Source organism: Octodon degus, unplaced genomic scaffold (genome assembly GCF_000260255.1).
Source record: "Octodon degus isolate 3935 unplaced genomic scaffold, OctDeg1.0 scaffold00075, whole genome shotgun sequence".
Taxonomy (NCBI): Eukaryota; Metazoa; Chordata; class Mammalia; order Rodentia; family Octodontidae; genus Octodon; species Octodon degus.
The window spans coordinates 7,096,223-7,116,147 of NW_004524651.1; the positions used below are offsets into that span (position 1 = coordinate 7,096,223).

Genomic DNA, 19,925 nt, shown 5'->3' on the forward strand with positions numbered 1-19,925 from the left:
GCTGCTCCTGGGAGCACCCTAGAGCTAGCCAGTGCGAGCACTTTTCAGGTAAATTTCTTTGCAAATTACAAAGCAACTGACATACATTAAGTATAATTAGCACCACAGCCTAATGTTAATGACTGTTACCTTTCTTTTTTTTTTTTTTTTATCCTTGGAGATAGGGCCTCACTATGTGGTCCGGGCTGGTCTCGAGCTTGTGATCTTTCTACCTCAGCCTCCTGAGTGCTGGGATTCCAGGTGTGTGCCAACACACCCTGCCAGAAATTGTTACTTTTTGGGAGATGAATGAGTACTATTTCCAAAACAAAATTCTTTCCCAGCGCACCATAAACTGAGTTGGCCTTTGATTGATAATTGAGCTGAGTGAGGACTCCTGGGAAACCACAGTGTGCTTACAACATTTGCACAAGCTGTCCATTCGGCTACACAGGAAAGGAAGGCTTTGAAAGCAACTACGTGACTATGTGCAATAGCAGCTGTAATCATACACTGCCCCTTCCCTCCCAGCCGAATCCTGAATGCTTGTCTTATTTGATCCAAATAATTGCACTAAAAAAGAACTGTTTTCCACATACAAAGGTAAAAGTCTAATTAGTTTACTGCTGGCGGAGATGAAAAGCCCGCTGCCCAAGGGTGAGGGCGGGAAGGCTTATTAGGCTCACAGTTTAGGGAGGGCTCAGTCCGTAATCGGCTGGCTCCAAGGCGGGGTAACGTGGTGGAGGAGCAGCTCGTGGCGCTCACAAGACAGCAAAAGCAAGAAGGGGGCAGGGACGAGCCTCTCCCTGTCCCTGGGTCCATGCCACTGGGATTAGAGCAGTGCCAACCAAGCAGTGGACTAGTCCAGCAGTCACCCACCCTTAATGCCAGCACTGCACCCTGCATCTGTCACCCACTCCAGACTCAGGCACCTCTGAAAAAGCTGCATCTAAAACCGCATGAAGCCTTGGGGGACATCTAGGTACCAATCATGACAGCAAAGATAAGCAGATTTTAACTGATTCCAGACAGATTTAGCTTGTGGGAGAGAGAAAGACCTTTTTTTGAAAAGATGCGTAAGTAGAGTTAATGATTTGATAGTATTAAAGTGAATGAGTAAGCTGGGTGCTGCGGTAGTGCACACTTGGAATCCCAGCACTCGGGAGGGAGGGGCAGAGGGACCTCATGGCTTCCAGGCCTGCCTTGACTTACTTTTCTCTTGTTGCTGAGACAAATGCCCAACACCCAAAGTTAAAGGAGGAGAGGTTTATTTAGCTGACAGTTTATAGAGGTTTCAGTCCCTCTTTGGCTGGTTCCGAGGCAGGGTGGCGTGGCAAAGGCAACTTCATGAAGAAGGAAGCAAAAACACCAACAGGGAGCCAGTTCATGGTGGCCAAGAGGCAGCAAAGCAGCAAGTGGACAGGCAAGTCCCTTTCTGTCTGGGCACTGAATGCAGCTACCTGCCACAGGGCGGGCATGGCCTTCACATCCTTAGTCCTAGAGGAGGCACGCCGGATCACTCAGTGCACTGAGGTACTGGCCACACACCCTGGACCTCAGCACCACACACTCTAGATACAGTCACCTCTGAAAAAACTATGATGAAAATCCAAGGGGGACATGCCTGAGGGTGGTGGCACCACCAGCAGCGCTGGTGCTTGGGAAGGACAGAGAGGAGCAGGAAATGCACAGGTTGGGAGAATTAAGGGCACCCACACTGTGAAGTACAGAGTACCCTAACCTGAACCCTAACTCAACCCTACCCCTATCCCTTCGCCTACCCCTACCCCTACCCCTAAGCCTAACCTAACCAAACCATAACCCTAGGTCAAGGCAGCGGAACTCAGTAATTGGGCTCACCACCAGCCACTTTCGGAATGTTTTTTATGATAAAACTGAAACTAAAGCCATTAAAACCAGCTCCTAGGGCTTGTAGTGAGGCTCGGAGGCAGAACGTGAGCTCAGCCCTGTGAGACCCTGGATTTGATGCTTAAATGAAGTGGGGAGCTGGGGTGGTAGTGCCTACCTGTAGTCCCAGCACTCCAGGAGGCTGAGGCAGGAAGATTGTGAGTGTTAACCCCATTTTGGCATCATTGACTTAGCCAGACTATCTCCAGTTGAAAAATAATTTAAAAAGACTGGGGATGGAGCTCAATGTGAAGGGCCTGGGTTCAATCCCCATTGCCACGCAATCAATCAATCAATCAATCAATCAATCAGGGTGTGGTGGCATATACCTGGAATCGCAGCATTTAGGCTGAGGCAGGAGGATTCCATGTTCAAGTCCAGGCCCTCTCAGAGGTCACTGTACCAGAAAGGGACTAGGACAGCATTCCTCGCTGTGACACCTTTTCCCCCTTCTTGTACTGGGGATGGAGCCAGGGTCTTCACATTGAGCTACATTTCCAGCGCGTTTCACTTTCTTATTTAGAGCTTGGGTCTTGCTAGGTGGCTTAGGGGACCTGGCTGGTGCCACCACATGTGGCTCACGGTGCTTTTCAAGGATAGTTACAGGATGCGCCTTCTGCATGCACCCTCCAGGCTCAGCTCTAGCATGCTGTTGACGACACCCAGGGGTCCCTTGGGTGGAGCCCCCTGAAGGCCCTACTGCATGTCTCCAACTGGGAAGGAGACCTCAGTCTCTTCTCGTCCCACTCTGCTTCCAGCCCTCCTGGCCATCACACAGTCCCAGGGCAGCAGCCATCGCCGGCCCCCGCGGGAACCATGAGCCCGCGAAACCTTCCCTCCTCCAGCCTGGTCAGCCCAGGGGCTCGTGTGACCGGGATGCCAAGCTTCACCTGCATCTCAGGACAGCACTCACAGCCCACGAGTGACCTCTGTACTGACGCTTGCCCCTGCTGTTTCCCTGAGTTTAAAAAACAGTTTTGCTGTTTCTTCATGCATCCCAAGCAATATAGCTTCATTACGTTTGTTGGATTGTATGTATGTATGTATGTATGTATGTATGTGTGTGTATGTATGTGTGTGCGATACTGAGGATTGAACCCAGGGCCATTGGACTAACCTACATCCCTGGTCATTAAAAAAAAATAATAATTTGGTGGCCGGGGAGATGGCTCAGTGGAATAAGCGCTTGCCTGGCAAGCTGAGGGCCCTGAGTTCAATCCCTGGTTCTGCCAAAAAAAAAAAAAAAAAAAAAAAAGAAAAATCTCCAGATTGCATTATGCTTCAGCACTAGGAAGACCCATTTATTCTCTCCTACACTTGCCACTCTCCTGGCTCTGTGCACTTTCTGCACACTTGCTGATCTTCACAAAGCAAGAGGCCCATGCGGCTCCCCGTTCTCGTGGGTGGCGCGTCTTATTGGCAAGGTGCCAACCTCGTGGCAGAAGCTGGACCTGGCTATGTGTAGAAGGGAAGATCACGCAGTGGGCGGAGACACCAGGAGGGTAAGGGCCAGGGCGGCTCTCTGTGTGCCAGCCTGTGCTTGTGGGAACTGACAGGGTCACGGCCAGCCACCACAACCCCACCCCACCCAGCGGCCCAGTGACCTACTCTGCTCCCGCCAGGCCCCGCCTCTTAAGGTCCCACCGCCCTCAGCGTCGCCGCCGTGTGGAGATGGCGGTGGGAATGGAGGTGCTGCGCTCAAACCCTTGGGAACGCGTGGACGAGCCCTCAGGGACCCCACAGCGTCTACCTTCCTTAGTGGTGGCCCGCAGTCTTTCTCTAAGTCTGCATTTCACCTTTTTCTCACGAACATTGTCAGCATCTGAACGCTTGCCTGCGTGCGGTTACTTGCCTCACACACTGCGGAGCGGAGCGGCTCTGCGGGCTCCGCTGCCGTCCGCCTGGGGCTCCCTGAGCGCTCCGTCCCCCTGCAGCCCTTTGAACAGCACTGCCATGTCTCCAGTCTTATAACAGCTCTCTCTGTTTGGGGTCTTTGAGCTTCCTGAATGTGGCCTGGTGTCCGATCACTTCCGATAAGCGCTGTCTCTCTCATCTCTTAGGGATACTGATTTCCGCTCTACCACCTACGTATCTTAACATCTCTGTCATTTTTAATAGCTTGGTCATTTTTATTGACATTTGAATAATAATTTCTCATCACCTTCTAATTATTTAACTTTCCTTTCAGTTTATTTTTCGCCGAATTTTTCCATTTTAATTTTTAAAGATTTCCATCATGCGTTCCTCTACCACATATTTTCATCATTTAAAAAAAGTAATTTCGCATTTCCAGCAAAGCTTCTGAAGTTTACCTTCTGCTTGTGCATAGCATGGGTGCCTGCCTGGGGCCCCTAAGCCAACGGCTACTCTGTGGCACTGTTTTTCTCTTTCGTGGGGCTTTGTTACCCTGTATGCTTTGCTTTTTTGACGGTGAACAGATAACTTTCCTTGAGGACTTATTTTGGAAAGTTATTTCTGGCCTACGCCAGCATTCCACTTTCTGTAGGTGATTATTATTAAAAAGGCCATACAGGGGCCCGGGGAAAATAGCTCTGTAGAGTAAGTGCTTGCCTGGCAAGCACAGGGTCTTGAGTTCAGTTCCCAGTACCACACACACACACACACACACACACACACACACACACACACACACAAGTCATTCAGGTCCTGTAGGCCCAGGCACCATGCGGGAGACATGAATTTGGGCTGAGAAAGTGAATGGGGATCAGGCTTGGTTGCAATTGCTCAGGAGCAGACAAGCCTCCCCTTGGCATCGTGAGGTTTTGTTGTTGTTTTGTGGCCAGAGTTGGGAGGTGAGTCGTATGGGGTGATTGTCTCCTGGCCACCTGTTACCCACGGTAAGGCATAGTTTCTTAGGGGGTTGTGCAGGGTGCGGCCACATGGGATGGGATTTTCCCATTAGGCCAGGCTCTGGGCTTTCATGTCTGCCTCTTCCTACGTGGGAGAGCACCAGAGCCTAAATTCACAATCACGCTGAATTGCAGATGCCCCCAGGCAGAGGCACCTTCCTGGTTTGGTCACCGGTCCAAGTCCCCCATGTCCACGACCCCTGAGAACTCGTTAGATTGCAGATATTTGTAAGAAAGGTGAGCACGTGCAGCCGTGCCTCCCCTAACACAGGGCTTGGCATCTCTGGGGACCTTTCTAAGCTGCCGATATCTGAGTGGCGCGGACTAGCTCAGCAGCATGGCTCGTGTCTAGATGCACCCCAGAGCCTCAGGTCCTCACAGGCAGCTTCTGGGAGTGTCAAGACCACGTGTGCAATACGGGATTAGCCCACTGACGGTTTTAGCACAGCCCTGTGTTGGAGACCACACTGTACAGAGTTAAGCTGCTGAACACAGGGACCTCTGTGTGTTGGCGAAGAGCATATGCCGGGTGCTCTGAAGTCAAGATAGCCACAGTCCAGGCAGCCAAGGACACGGGCTGCTGACACCTCCTCTTCCAGAGCAATAAAGCTGCCAGCCTTAGAGATAAGACAGTTCTCTTAATTGACAAAATTTACTACTTGACCAAGTCTTTGAGCTGACTCCTGCTCAGCTCCTACACTTGCCTCAGTATCCCCCGCCTTTGCTTGAAAACCAAATAAATACAGACTGCCCAGAGAAGTTCCTTGTGTCAACCCCCCGGGAATGCTGAATTCCACAGAGGGCTCCGACCTTCCGAGAGCCCTACAATCATGCCACTTTTCTCCTTGTTGCTCTCTGTCTCTCTGTCTCTGTTTCTGACTGTCTGTGTCTATCTGTGTCTGTCTGTCCCTCTCTCCCCCTCTCTTTCTCTCAAGCCATTTGCCACTCATTTGTTTAGGAGATTGGGGCTAAAACCCAGCACCACACCCTTAATTCAAGCATCACACCCATAATCCCAGCGTCACACACTCTAGATCCACCCACTCCTGAGAAGCCCCTCCTATGACCACATGAGGCTGGGGGCAGGCATCTAGATGTGAGCCACAGCAGCAGGGCATACCTGCAATCCCCTCACTGGAGAGGCTGAGGCAGGAGGATCACTGTGACAGGAGAAGACGGTGACTGTTTCCATTTCCGAAGACCTTAGAGCAGCAGAAGGCCATTGCCAACAAGCCCCTCCCAGGCCTCCCCTTTCTTCTAACATACTCGTGCCATCATCCTTGCCACTTTCTCAAGCAGTCCTGGAGACCGCCCTCCTGAGTGTCTTTAGCTGAGCTGTCCTGGCCTTGATATCCTGAATGGATTCACAACACTTCCTTTTCATGGTCACTGTGACTGTGGGGAGAAGCGAGGAGCCGGATCCCGTGATCAAGGCATGCAAAGACAGGCGTCATGTTTCTCCAAGCCCGCCTTTCTGCTGGGCAGCGTGGGCAGCAGCACTCAAGGCTCTCTTGATCTCAAGCCCTGGAGGTCCTCAGAAAAGAGCACCCAGCCCTGCTTAGAAGGCAGCCATGAGGACAGGATGGGTACTTTGGAAGCAAGGGAGCAAATTCTGAGGGTGTGAAATACTTTGCTTTCAAACATTCACCACAGTTCCCATCAGCCCTTACAGTCATCTTCCGAAGAGATCAGCTCAGAGCCTGCGCCCTAACCTTGTGTAGGTCTGGAGCCTACGCGGTGCATGGCTCCCTTCATTTCTCTTTCAGTTATACTTTGTTAGGGTTGGTCGTGTCGACTTGAGTAAGCAACCCCCAACTGTGATGGCCTAAACCCAGACTTTTAGCACAGGTATTGCCATGGGAAACTTTAGCTGACCCCAGAGTAGTAAAAACAGGCCTACCATATGAAGGAAATATACCCAGAGAAAGTTCTGACCCTAAATGATGACAGAAAAAAAGTAGCCAGATGTATAGCAGGAAAAAAAAATCTGTTTGGCAGGCAGGATGGGTGCTAATATTTTTTTTTTTTGTTTGTTTGTTTTTCTGGCGGAACTGGAGATCAAACTCAGGCCCTTGTGCTTGCCAGCGAAGCGCTTATTCTGCTGAGCCATCTCCCCAGCCCCTTAATCTAACTGCTCCACAAGCAAGATATAGTGCATATTCTCTTTATATACATACCATGTCTTCTGGTCAGGACCGCTTCACTTAGACTCTGAAACAGGGGTCCATCTTGACAGTCACAGAGCTCAGCTAATAAAATCTTCAAATTTTAATTGGCTACTTGGATTCCTATATTGATTATGAACCCACAACACCAACTAGGTTGTCTCAGCAAAGTTCTGGGTATGGAAGACCCACGCTAGGGTGGTTCACCGCCAGAGTGGTATTGAGGGGAGATGAGGAAGGATGGCTTCTGTTTTCTCCGGAGGAGCTCCAGTCTGCATCCACCTTGGTCGCTGTCTTGGGGCTTCCCCGACAGACCCTTCGGCCTCCTGATACGGCCTTATGCTGAGCTCTGGGCCTTCGGCTGGATCCTTTGGATGACCATTGTGCGGACAGACTCCTGCACTCGCCACATCTGCGTCTGGGTGGCCACTTGAAGTCCATCTTTAAATTCTTATTCATTTGTGTATCTTGTTGCATCTGTTCTTTCTAGTAACTATCAGCTGATGCACACTTTTGTGGTTGCTTTTTTTGAGGCAGGGTCTCTCAGTGCAGAGCGGGCTGGCTTTGGACTTGTCAAGCTCCTCTCTTCCCAGCCTATGGAGCTGGGCTTATGAGTGTGTGCCACCATGCCTGGCTCAACTGCACTTTTAGACTAGTTCATGCTTCATTTAGCTTCCTAGGGCAGCTAAATTTATCCTAGAAACAAGCCTGAAGTGTGATGGAATAGACCTCCCTCAGAGTCGCTTGGCTGTCTGATGGGCAGGGGTTAAGGCGTCCTGTTCGATCTGGTGTGAAAATGTGCGTATCATGCATATTGCTCTGTTCATGATTATGGGTATTTGTCAGGAGCTGCAATGAGGAGGACAGAGGCAAAGGCTCACCAAGGGATTTCAGTGCTTCCCAAGTGAGCCCTGTGCTCCGAGAACAGAGAAGGCAGAACCTGGAGAGTAGGGAAGTCCTGTCCTTTAGATAGGAGTCTGGTTCTTGCCCTGAGGTCCTCCCCGGAGCACAGCTCAGATGGCTCAGAGGTGTAGGAGGTGTTGAAGGTTTCTTAGGTGAGCCTAGGTAGGGCCAGTACTGCGCATTTGCCCTGGGAGCAGGGGTGGGGGGTGGGCACCGGAGGGCCTGGAGTGCAGCAGGAGATTAGGGTGTGGTGGAGCTGCTGGGGAGCTGGGTGGGCTCTGTGTGAACGAGATCCCACAACATGCTGCAGAACAGTTCTCAGAGGCCTGCACTCGGACTTCTCAGGAGAACTTGGCAAGTTTTCAATAGGATTTCTGGGCCTGGTACCGTCCTGAGGTGTGGATCCCAGCACTGATTCTCAGGACTTGGATCTAGAAGTTCTCACTGGTTTCCTGGAGATTCAGACACTGAAATGACGCACCAAGTCAAGTGTGGTGCACACCTGTAATCTGAACACTCAGGAGGCCGAAGCAAGAAGATCTCAGCAAGTTCAAGGCCAGCCTGGGCTACAACGAGAGTTCAAGTTCAGCTTGAACTACATCGTGAGACCTTGTTTCAAAAAGAAAAAAAAAAAAAAAGACACCCCAAGAAGAGCTAGTTTTTCCTTTTACTCAGCTTGCTCTGTAGACAAAGTTTTTGCCTCATTCTTCACTTTTACTTTTTCCAGTAAACTTTGTCACTGTTTTTTCATTCTTATCATGCAGTTCTTTGTTCCAGACAGGAAGACCTGGAAACCAACTCCAAAAAGAGGCACGAGCCCCACAAACCCTGCGTGTTCATTGGCCGAGCCCATGTCTACAGGACGACGATGCGGCAACCTTGAGTACAGCTGTGGCTGTGCTGAGAGCTCAGGGCCACTGGATGACGGCAGGCACCACTGCTGGACCCTGGTGGAGCTGGACAGTGCCTCCCTGCTGCTCATAGTGTCCCCTGAGGACCCAGCTCCATGGCCACTGCCTCCTCCAGGGCCTGGTCTGCCTTGTCATGCAGCCCTCGCTTCAAGCTGGAGAAATGGGCCACGATCATCAGGGACATGACATCAGCACCCTGAGGGAGTGTGTGCAGATCCTGCTCCTCCTGGGCCTGAGCCTCAAGGTCTTCGACCCCCACAGGAAGCTCACCTGCCAGCTGGAGGCTGGGGAGACCCAGACAACATCCATTTAAGCACTCCTGCACTTCCGGGGCACCAAGCTGAGAGTGTTCCTGGAGGACTGGCACTGCCTCCGCCTGATTGGTAAGGATGTTTGCTGTGTGGAGTGTCATGTGGAACACGGCTCTGAAAAAGCCTCGGTGGCTGGTGCTAGCCAGCCCATCCCACAACGCCTCCACAGAGGTCTCCAGGGCCACTGTCTGCGACCTGGCGGGGCCTGCTGGGCCATACGAGGGCAGTGTCATTGAAGCCTGTAGGGAACTGTGGCCAGTCGAAATCGAGCCCGAGGACTTGAACATCTTCCAGGTCACAGTCCCAGGCCCCTTGGCAGCCTCTGAAGGGGTGACGGACCCACTGCCCAGCCACCTGCCCTTGCACGGTGGAAACACTTGGCTGGTAGGACAGCTGGCTACAAGGCCTGGCTGCTTCCGGAGCAGGTGGAGCTGCTCTGCGGCAGGAGGTACACTGACGCCCATGCAGGTGCGCTACACACTCTGAATTGCTGATGCACAGAGGAGCTCTTCATTGCGGCAGTACTGCTGGCCTCCCTGAGTGCCAGCTCCGTGGCCCCAGGGTCACCAGGCTGCGTCAGATCCTGGAAGCCGGCAAGAGCATCCAGTTTGTCATCCACAGGCCAGAGCTGCTCACTGATGCCATCAAGGAGGGATTCCAGGGGGCCCCTGGTGGCCCACAGCCTGAGCAGAAAGGTTTTCCAGAAAACTCTGATGCTGGATTCCCCTAGGACATGTTTAGTAAGAAGGAGGGGGATGACTGTGGTGGCATCCTGTATGCAGTACAGGTGCCCCATGACCAGATCCCCAGCACCCCAGCTGAATGACACTCAGGGGCTCCCCAGGGGACCCCCTTCCAGAGGCAGTGCTCCTGCAGCTCCCAGAGCCTGCAGCAGATCTTTGCTGAAGCTGACAAAATCAAGGTCACAGTCACCAGGCTGTTCCAAGAGCTCAGACCTAGACTGAGAAGGGCAGCTCCAGCAGACGAAGGGAGGTAGAGATCCTCTGGGTGTGGAAGAGGGAGCTCTGCAGGAGAGATTCAGGAGGTCTGGGCCTGAGTCAGCCTGTCGTGGGCCCTTATAAGTGGCCTCAGACAGCCCCTTGGCCATGGAGGTCGTGGCCTTGCCTGCTGGCCTCTCTTTCCAGAGCCCCAAGCCTGCAACCTGCACCCCTGGAGAAGGTCCTCAAGGCGTAGGTGTGCAGACAGTGGTCATCACCAACCTGCTGCCACCTCTTACAGAAATCTGCCCCGATCCCAGAGTGCAGCCAGAGATAGCGGCGACCCCATGCCCAAGTGCTTGCTGGTCTCCAAAGGCAGCCCCAGTTCTCACTCTCCCACCCTGAGTCCGTGGTACCCCAGAGCCGGGTCTCCCTCACACAGTGGCTGATGTACCAGGCAGACTGGGCCAGCCTGGGCAAGCAGCTGCCGGACCCTCAATTATTAGACCTCAGCACCCACCTGGGACCCCACAGAAAGACCGAAGAAAGTGTCATTTATGTGCGCAGTCTATATTTGAATATGTCTCCATGCCTTTTAGTTTTTTTCAATGATTTTTACTATATTCTTGCTCCTAAGGCCTTTTTAAAAAAATTTTAAAAATTTATTGGATACATAGTCTTATTATGCAGTTAAGACTCTCAGTGATCCTCCTGTCCCAGTGGTAGGGTTACGGCTGTGCACCACCATGCCTGGTTTTAGGCTGGCCCGGTGTGCCTGGGACAGCATGCAGTACTGGAGTTTTTTATTTATTTATTTATTTATTTTTGAGGTGAGGGGGGGACTGGGGATTGAACTAGGCCCTTGTGCTTGCCAGGCAAGCACTTATTCTACTGAGCCATCTCCCCGGCCCCAGTACTGGAGATTGAACTCAGATCTGTGGCGCTTGCCAGGCAGGCGCTTAGACCACTGAGCTACCTCCCCGGTGCCAAAGCCTTTTTAAATAAATAAAAAAATAATAGAAAAGAATAAGAAGTAGGTGTGGTTTATTCAGCAGAGGAGGCCACCTTTGTTCTGGGCTATGTTCCTTCACATATGATTTTGCTCTTTTTTTGAACTTGCCTTATAGTTTAAGCTGGCCTGGACTTGCTATGTAGGCCAGGGTGGCCTTGAACTCGTGATGACCCCCCTGCCTCGGCCTCCTCAGTGCTGGTTACAGTCATGTACCAGCACGCCCAGCTGATTTTGCCCTTTGAAAAGCCCTGGAAGGGCTGGGGAGGTAGCGCACTGGTGAAGTGTTTGTCTAGCTTTTGTGAAACCGTTACGGTTCTGTCTTCACCCCAGAAACAAAACAAATTTTTTTCCAGCTTGGTGTGGCTGGGAGGTGCAGGCAGGAAGAGTGTCTGGAGATGTCTCCATGTAGCCCAGCCAGGAGGAGTTGTCGAGATCCTTTCTCAGAAGGGTGGGGACAGCCCCGTGCCCAGGAGCTTGAGCCCCATGCTGCGCACCCCTCCTCCCTTTTATTGGGTTTTCAGCCAGATGAATCAGAGCGTGCAAGCAAACCCATCTGCTTGAGAGGCTGAGAGAGAAGGAGGATTTAAAGTTTGGGACGCTGTAACAAGGTGTGTGTGTGTGTGTGTGTGTGTGTGTGTGTGTAGAGCAGGAGAGAGGAGGTGGGAGAGAGGGAGAGAGGAGAGAGGTTTATGAGCTAAGGTTTACTAGATTCCCCATCATTGTGACATCATATTTAAGCCTTTTAGCCATCTGGAGAGCGAAGTTGCTCTAACCCCCTTTACAGGTGGAATAGCATATTTTCCAGAATCACTCATCTATTTTATTTATCCAGTTTTTATGGTGCTGGGACTTGAACCCGGGGCTCCATGCATGCCAGGCAAGTGCCTGAGACCGGAGCTACAGCCCAGTCGAGAAGCACAGCCTGGGATTTGGACCCGGGAGTGCAGAGTTTAGAACGTTCCACCCTTCCAGAGCTTATTCTGGTATGTGTGTTCCAAACGCAATTTAAGAGTTTGTTTGAGAAGGCCACTATTGGGCAGGGTGTGGAGGCACACACTTGTAATACCAGCACTCGGGAGGAGCGTACCTTGGTTTGAAGCCAGCCTGGGGTGCAGAGTGAGTTCAAGGCCAGCCTGAACTGCATAGTGGGACCCTGTCTCAGGAAACAAAAGAACACAAAAAATAACAGTGGCTTACAGAGGCTTCAAAGGGAATGAAAGTTGTTATTTCTTACAGTTTCAAAGAATACTGCACACAGCCCAGAAGGGCCCAGTAGCCTGGCTGAACACACCGCGCACAAGCGTCTACACAAAGCGGGCTTTCCCGTCAACTTTAGGGGTGTGGGGTTTCATCGCTCCCCGAGGATGCTGCTTCCATGGTGAACGCCTGTGGGGCTACCGCTTTAGATCGGAAGTGCGAAGGCCGTTTCGTAGATTTAGATGCAGCTTTAACAAGCTTGCCTCAGCATCCGTCAGACTATTCCTAAAGCTCTTGTCTGCAGCTCGGGAGAGCTGGCTGTTGTGCTGGAACTTTCCAGCAGACTGCTCAAGTGGTGGCAACTTACATGCATAACCAATAAAGGGACAAGAAAAGAAACCCTCACGCAAAGTTTGCGACTCTCCCTTAGAGCCTGGATTCCTGATGGGAGGTTGGGAGGGGAGGTGCGCTCCTGTCTTCTGGCCCAGCTGAAGTTGCTGCTGGAGCTGTGGCCACTTACCTGGCACAGATCTTACTAGCCTGGGTGACGAAGGTTCACAGATCTATGACAGGTTGCTCCTCGATAGCTGCCCTGCATTCCTCTTAGTTCTCCTTATACAACATTTCCTTCTTATTTTGAGACAGTGACTCACTGTGTAGCCCAGGCTGGCCTCCAACTTGAGGGGATCCTCCTGCCTCAGCCACCTGAGTGCTGGGATCGCAGGCGTGCCCCACCTTGTCCTGTTGCTTTCTTCTGTTTTACTTTTTAAGTGCTGAAACCTTTATTTCCTTCCTTCCTTCACTAGTCATGGATTCTGCCATGATTGAGTGGCTGAGTCTTAGATCTTCCTGGCAAGCAGCGCTGCTGAGTGACTCTGGCACTGGTGAGTGTCCGTCTTTGGTCACAGTGTTAAGAGCTGCCTTGCCCCCCCCCCCCATCTCCCCTTTCATGGTCCCTCACACTGAACTATGTCCCAGCCCTTTTAAAATTTTGAGACAGGGTCTTGTTTAGTTACCTAGGTTAATTCAAACTTGAGATCCTCCTGCCTCAGCCTCTCCGAGCGATGAGATTACATATGTGCACCGCTACACCTGGCTATTTCTTCAAATTTCTGATGACTGGTGACAAATGGCAGGATCAGGAAAGAGGCTGAGGGAGACTGAGGCAGGAGGATTATTGCAGGTCTGAGGCCAGCCTGGGATACGTAGTGAGTTATGTACTAGCCTGAACTACACAGTGAGACTCTGCTTCAAAGGCGACCACCACCACTAGTTTCAATGCATCCGTCTTTGGGGGGCACTTGGTGGTACCAGCCTTAAGAGCCCATTTGAGCACCCCAAATTGGGCAGAGGTGCCCTCCACAGAGGTGTCAGCCAAGCCAGGGCTCAGGCTGGTTCTGCCTGGGTGACACATCACATGTGGCTGCAGCAGAGCCTGGAGAGCCTGGTGTTGCCTGTAGTTCTCCGGATACTGGACAGAGGGTGCTGCAGGGAGGTCACCAGACAGGGACAGCAGGAAGAAGGGGTGTGTGTGTGTGTGTGTGTGTGTGTGTCCTGAGCGGTTCCTGTGCCCCATGCAGCTCTTGTGCAGCGTTTGAGGCTGCCCTGCGTGCCCCGTTTAGGGAGAGCAGCCAGGGCAGCTCCTTCCTGAAACTCCCTGGCCAGCAGCTCCTGCGGGCTGCTCCGGGCAGAGCGGTGGAGGGAGGAATGGGAGAGACCAAAAGCCCCAAGGAACGGGTGTGGCAGGGCTGTGGCGCTCTAGGTCAGGGCGGCTGGTCCTGAGCAGGCTGCAAACAGGTGAGTCTTCCCTGGTTCTTCTGGCCCATGTTCTTGTCTCTAGGTCTCGGACGCTTTTTCTGCCATCCCAGGAGGGCCCTGTCCTGGGAATTCACCATGCTGGAGTTGGAGCTTGTTAGATGCCCCTCTGAAGCAGCATGTGGTCACGGGGGATGGGCTTCTCAGAGGTGACTGAATCTAGAGCTTTTGAATGGTTCATTACTTAGTGCCAGGTTTGGGGGTATAAGTGCTACCCTTGCGTGGTATTTAGGGTTTGTGTCTAGGTGTCCCCCGCAAAGCCTTATGCAGTCACTGGGGGGGCGGGCGGAGTTTAGGGTTTGTGCTTAATTCTTGATCCAATGCTAGGATTATGGGTGTGAGCGCTACCCCCGCCCTGGGGTGGATAGCCGGGATGCAGGGTAAGAAAAGGAGAGAGGCCTGCTTCTCTCCCTAGTGCTGCTCCTCCCTGGCGCTTTGCTATTTTGTGCTGCCCTGAACTCCTGCCCTCTGTCGTGTGCCACCATGACTTGGAGCCAACTAATTATGGCTTGAAACCTCTATAAGCTGTGAGCTAAATAAGCCTTAACTCCTTTAACTTCGGGTGTCAGGTACTTTGTCTCGACAACAAGAGAAAAGTAATGAAGACAGACTTTGGTCCCAAGAGTAGGGTGGCTGTGACTATTCCTGACCATGTGGTTCAAGAGCGTTTGGGAATGATGTGTGGAAAAAAATTGGAAAGGTTTGTAAATGTAAGCTGAAAAAACCAGGCTGGGATGCTTTAGGCTGTTCTATATGGAAGATTCTGGTCGGAGCTCAAAAGACCAGAAGGCTGATAGAAATCCTGCTGGTATAGACCAGGCTTGGGAAGTTTCTGCTGGGAAGAAGGACTGCACTGGCTGTTAGACTCCAGATGACGTGTGCTATGGCTTGGCAAAGTGCTTATCTTTATTTCTCTCATGTCCAGGGACTTTGCCGAGAACTCAGGTTCAGGGCATTGCAGTGGGTAATGTTCTAGAGGAAATCTCAAGGCAGTGGAATGCTGAGGTGGAGGTGTGGCTACTGTTGGGGGCTCTTAGTCAGATCTGTCTTGAGAATCAAGAACAAGGAGCCCAGTGCAAACCTTGCGAGTTTGGCCAGAAAGGAAGCACCCATAAAGCTGTAGATCCCAAAGACAGAGCTGAGGAGCTCTTGATTGCTGATTGCTGAGAAGGGGTGGAGGAGGCCTGGGAGCTGCAGCCACAGAAGTGCTGCAGGGGCGGAGCCAGCAGCCCCGTAGGAGATCGCAGCTTGCTGCCGATGGATCGATGGATCGCTGTAGGAGATCGCAGCTTGCTGCCGATGGATCGCTGTGGGTGCTGCATGTGGAACCATGGGACTTGACGCTTGCCCTGCTGGACTTGGACTTGCTTTGATCCTGTTCCTTCGACTTCCCCGTGTGGAACCTTGGAATGGCAATGGTTCTCTTGCGCTGGTGAATGTTAGAGGCGTTTAACTTTCTTTTCTTTTGTTCAGGGGCTTACCGTGTAAGAGTCTGCCTTACATCTTGGAGGAGACTTGGGACCTGGAGTCTTAAGGAATGCTGGAACTATGAGGGTGTTGGCCACTCTTAGAGATGGACTAGATGCTTTTGTATTAAGAGCTGTCCATGAATTGGGGAGTGGGGTGGAATGTCATGGCTTGTGTCTGGATGTTCCCCCAAAGCCTCACGCAGTTATGGGGTGGGCTTTTCGGTGGCTGAATCTAGAGTTGTGATTGGTTAATGGTCTAGTGTGGGGCTGAGGGTGTGAGCGCTACACCTGCCCTAGGGTGGGTAGCCCGCACGCAGTATAATGGAGGGAAAAGGCTTGCTCCTCCACTGTCTTGTTGCTTTTTTGTTTTACCCCCATTGTGAACTGTTGCCCTTTTGTCGTGTGCCGTCCTGCCTTGGAGCCAGCCAATTACAGACTGGACTGTCTTCAAAGTGTGAGCTAAATAACCCTCCCCTCTCTAATTTTGAGTGCCAGGAATTTTGTCTCAGCAATGAGGACAGTAACCAGGACACAGCACTTGCTGCCACAGCGTCCACACTTCCTTGGTTCTTGGGGAAGCCTCTGCACTGAGTGGCTTCGAGGCTGTGAGGCTGCAGCAAGTACAGCCTTCCTTGTGACAGTCATCCTCCCCCGCTCCGCGGAGGACTGTGAAACTATCTCAGCAGCACGCGGTGATGAGAAAGCAGAGGTGTCTCCTTGGGTGGGTGGGTGGGGCGTGCCCATGAAGTGAGACATGGGACAGCCCCCACAGGTGAGGGACTGCGGGAGAACCAAGTCACCTCCCGGCACCCTCACAGGGGCTCCTGCGTTTTGGTTTTCTGAGACAGGGTCTCGACACATAGCCCAGGCTGGCCTTGCATTCATGACAAGCCTCCTGAGAGCTGGAGCTCCAGGGGACCTTCCCCAAGGAGGCAAACTATGTCCTATGTGGGCTTTCAAAAGAATCTGGTGACCTTGGGGCTTTGATCCAGCCTTACCCATCACCCACAGCTCTCCTTCCAGGGGTCTCACCACAAACAGCTGGTCATCCATGGTGTTGTCCAGTACCAGCCCCAGCCCCCCACTCCCTCGCACTGCTTCCACTCTTTGTGTCTGAGCACCTCACTCCACTGGGTGGATACAGAGGTCTGGTGGGCTCAACCCTCCCTCCTGAGAAGAAACAGCTGTTTGCAGGGTACAGGGAAGCTCTGGTGGCTGGGACCTTGTGGGACAGGAGCTCTGGCCCTGCTCGAGGAAGGATGAATCCCTCCCTGACACCCCAGCTCCAGTTGCAGGAGAGAAATCCTCTTGGAGAGCAAGAAGATTCCATTCTTGAATTCCAGCCATGGGTTCCTGGGCAGTGGCTCCAGCTACCTCCTGACCCCTTTGGTGCTGTGTGCCTGTTTCTGTCACCCCGGGGCTCTCAGAATGCGGGACTACCCACCTACAACCAGAGGTGAGAAGCCACCTGTGTGAAGGATAGAACTTTGCAGTCACTTCTTTCAAATTTGATTGTTTCCTCTGATAAATATTTTTCTTTGCGTACAAAGTAAAGCACATATGAGTGTTTCTGTTTGAGTTTGTTCATTTATTTATTTATTTTTGTGGAACTGGGGATTGAACTCAGGCCTTTGTGCTTGCCAGGCAAGCGCTTATTCTACTGAGCTATTTCCCTGGCCCACCTGTTTGAGTTTAATCTCTAAATCTTTCAAAGGCCATTCTACTTTTTTTTTTTTTTGTGCTGGGAATCAAACTCATGACCTCATGCTTGCCAAGTGTTTTACTTTTTTATTTGTTTGTTTATTTTGGCACTTTGAGACAGGGTCTCACTGTGTAGCTTAGGCTGGCCTCGAACTTGCACTGACAGTCCTGTCTCAGCTTCCTGAGTGCTGGCATTCTAGGCCTGGCTAACGGCATTCCACTTTTAACCCTAACACTAATGTGATCTAAAAATGATTAAAAAAAAATAAATAAAAATGCTTTTTCTTTATGCCTACACAAAGCTACCCTGTGCTGAGGTGGGAACCCCTGCTTTAGCAAAGGAGAGAACAAGTTACACGACAAAATTCTTGGTAGAAAATAGCACGTGACGTCTTGGTTGACTTTGGTCTTATGACTCCTACAGTTGCTTTTCTTATTCTTTTCCTTAAAAAGGGAAGAAAAAGGCCTACCTACCAGTACAGCGCTAGTTTCAGTTCTCAGATAGTTCAGAAGAGCCATTCTCAGAGGAGGGGAAAAAGCTGTCTGGGCTGTGGGTTCTGCCCGGGTGATGGCGCTCCCAGCAGGGCCAGCTGGGTGAAGCCGCTTAGGTCCCAGGTGGAAGGGACAGGGCCTCCGGGCTCAGGTCCTGTGGCCCAGAATGTCACACACACACTCCCCAGGGCATGCACAGTGTGCACGCACGCACACACATGCACATTCGAGTGCATGGCCACCCGGCCCTCCCCAAACAGCAGCAAAGCCCCAGCACCAAGCTCGCACGGCCCTTGGCCAGCATGTGGCCTGCAGATGCCACACGGCCACTGTGTCTGGCCCAGGGCTCGGAAGGATGCGTAGGCCCTAGCACCCTCTAGCTTCCTGCTCTCCTGACCCCTCAACTCCTGTGCTTCCCTGGAGAGCCTAACTGGGGGTCCAGACAGAGCCCCCTCTGCCCTGTAGGACCCTCAAGCAGAATGATCACAATAGTTTACACATTATCTGATAATCTTCTGGCTGTCTCCTTTAAAAACATTTGTTGTGTTTTCTTCATTGTTTTGGTTTTGGTTTTTTGGAGACAGGATCTCTCTATGTAGTCCAGGCTGGCCTCAAACTCACGATGACCCTCCTACCTCAGCCTCCTGAGTGCTGGTGTCACAGGTGTGCGCCACCAAGCCTTACTGAATCTGAATGTCTGCTCTGCCTGGCAGAGGGCCAGGCTTGGACACATGTCACCCACTGTCCACCCTGAACCCCTTCAGTGAAGCCTTTTCCTGTTCTACTTCACTGAGGGTTGAATCCAGGGCCTCCTATGGGTGGCATCCCCAGACCTTTTTTATTTTGAAGCAGGGACTTCTTAAATTGTCATTGCCGGGCAGGGCTCAATCTTGTGATCCTCCTGCTTCAGCCTCCCAGAGTGCCGGGATCCCAGGCGTGTGCCATGCCACTGCACCTAGATTTTTCTTTCCTTCCTCGTTGCAATGTTGGGTGTTGGAACCTGGCCCCCACTGGCAGGGCCTGCACTACACGGCTGAGCTCCTCCCTCCCTCCCGGCCTCCTGTTCCAGAGCTGCCTCAGGCCTTGGGTGTCAGGCGGAATGTGCCTGGGTCGAGGATCCACAGGGGCTCCCGGCCCCTCTGATCCGCCTCAGCTGGGGGGTCCCTCCCCCCCGCGCGAGCCCCTCCATTCCAACTTCCCCGAGCTGCAGCCCCTCCAAGCGGCCCGACTGAGCATGACACCTCTGATGCACACCACAAACGAGAACCCAGCGAACACAGAAGCTCACGAAACAACAGCGACCTCAGCGTCCCTGCTTGAGGACAGGGAAGCCCAGCCAGGAGTCGCCAGTCTTCACGTCAGCCCCGAGATGCATTAGCCACCTTGGGTCCCTTGGGAGGGCACCCTGCGGAGTTGCCAGTCTGGTGCTTGCTCTAGGGCCCTCTGCCTTCTCCTGGGGCTCCTGAGTGTCACCACGGGGGGCAGCCGCTCCCGGGGTGCGGTGGAACTCCCAAGGAGAGCTGGGAACGAACCCCGGCTCCCTCCTAGGAAGACTGCAGGCACCTCGTGGGTGACCTCGGTCTGGGGGCAGAGTCTGCAGCTGGGGGCAGTGGACTCGGCCTTGCTGGGCGGAGCGGAAGCTCCAGATGTCACCCGATGTCATGGGCCTGAGGCCAGAGAGGCACAGGAGGCCGCAGGGCCTGTGCGGGGGCTGCGGCACAATACACAGAGACAGCAGCACACGGATGCGTCGGACGGACACGGGCCACGGAAGCTCGGCAGCCACAGGCCACGCAGGCAGCCGTGAAGCGGGACGGCACCGCCTCGGGCGGCAGAACCTACCTTCCACAGCCGAGCTCAGTTTAATGACACCTTGAATAGAAACAGAAAGCGGCAGAAAGTTATATTGTGAGTCCAGAGGCTTTTGTCAGGCGTCCCAGAACACACGTGCACGCCTCGGCGGGAGGCACTGGTGTTTGCAGGACCTCACCGCCATCAGCTTCAGGGGTGAGGTCATTCTTTTGTCCTGGGTTGAACCTCATGGTGTCTTAATTTCCCACCTAAACCGTCAGGAAAATGTTTTCTTAAAGTAAGGGATCCGAGTGATTGGATGATTGAGAGGCCCTGTTCGGTTGGGCGACTGTTTCCCTATATACTTGTTGCTTGGGGCCGCACTAAGACTGAACCTGGGCCCCTGCCTGAGCGACCCGTAGTCCTTTTCCAATTTCCACCTTTATTTTGAGACGAGGTCCTG

General features: G+C 52.5%; 1 protein-coding gene across 1 annotated transcript in view; it reads right to left on the minus strand.

The window, feature by feature from the left end:
• Nucleotides 1-19,925, minus strand: part of Dlgap1 (DLG associated protein 1) — a 300,841-nt gene that overhangs the window by 78,063 nt on the left and 202,853 nt on the right. Inside the window, exons 5-6 of the mRNA XM_012515706.2 lie at nt 19,514-19,543; nt 19,325-19,382 (exon numbers count right to left, since the gene is read on the minus strand). Of these exons, the coding sequence (XP_012371160.1) occupies nt 19,325-19,382; nt 19,514-19,543 (88 nt within the window). The remainder of the gene's footprint in view (nt 1-19,324; nt 19,383-19,513; nt 19,544-19,925) is intronic.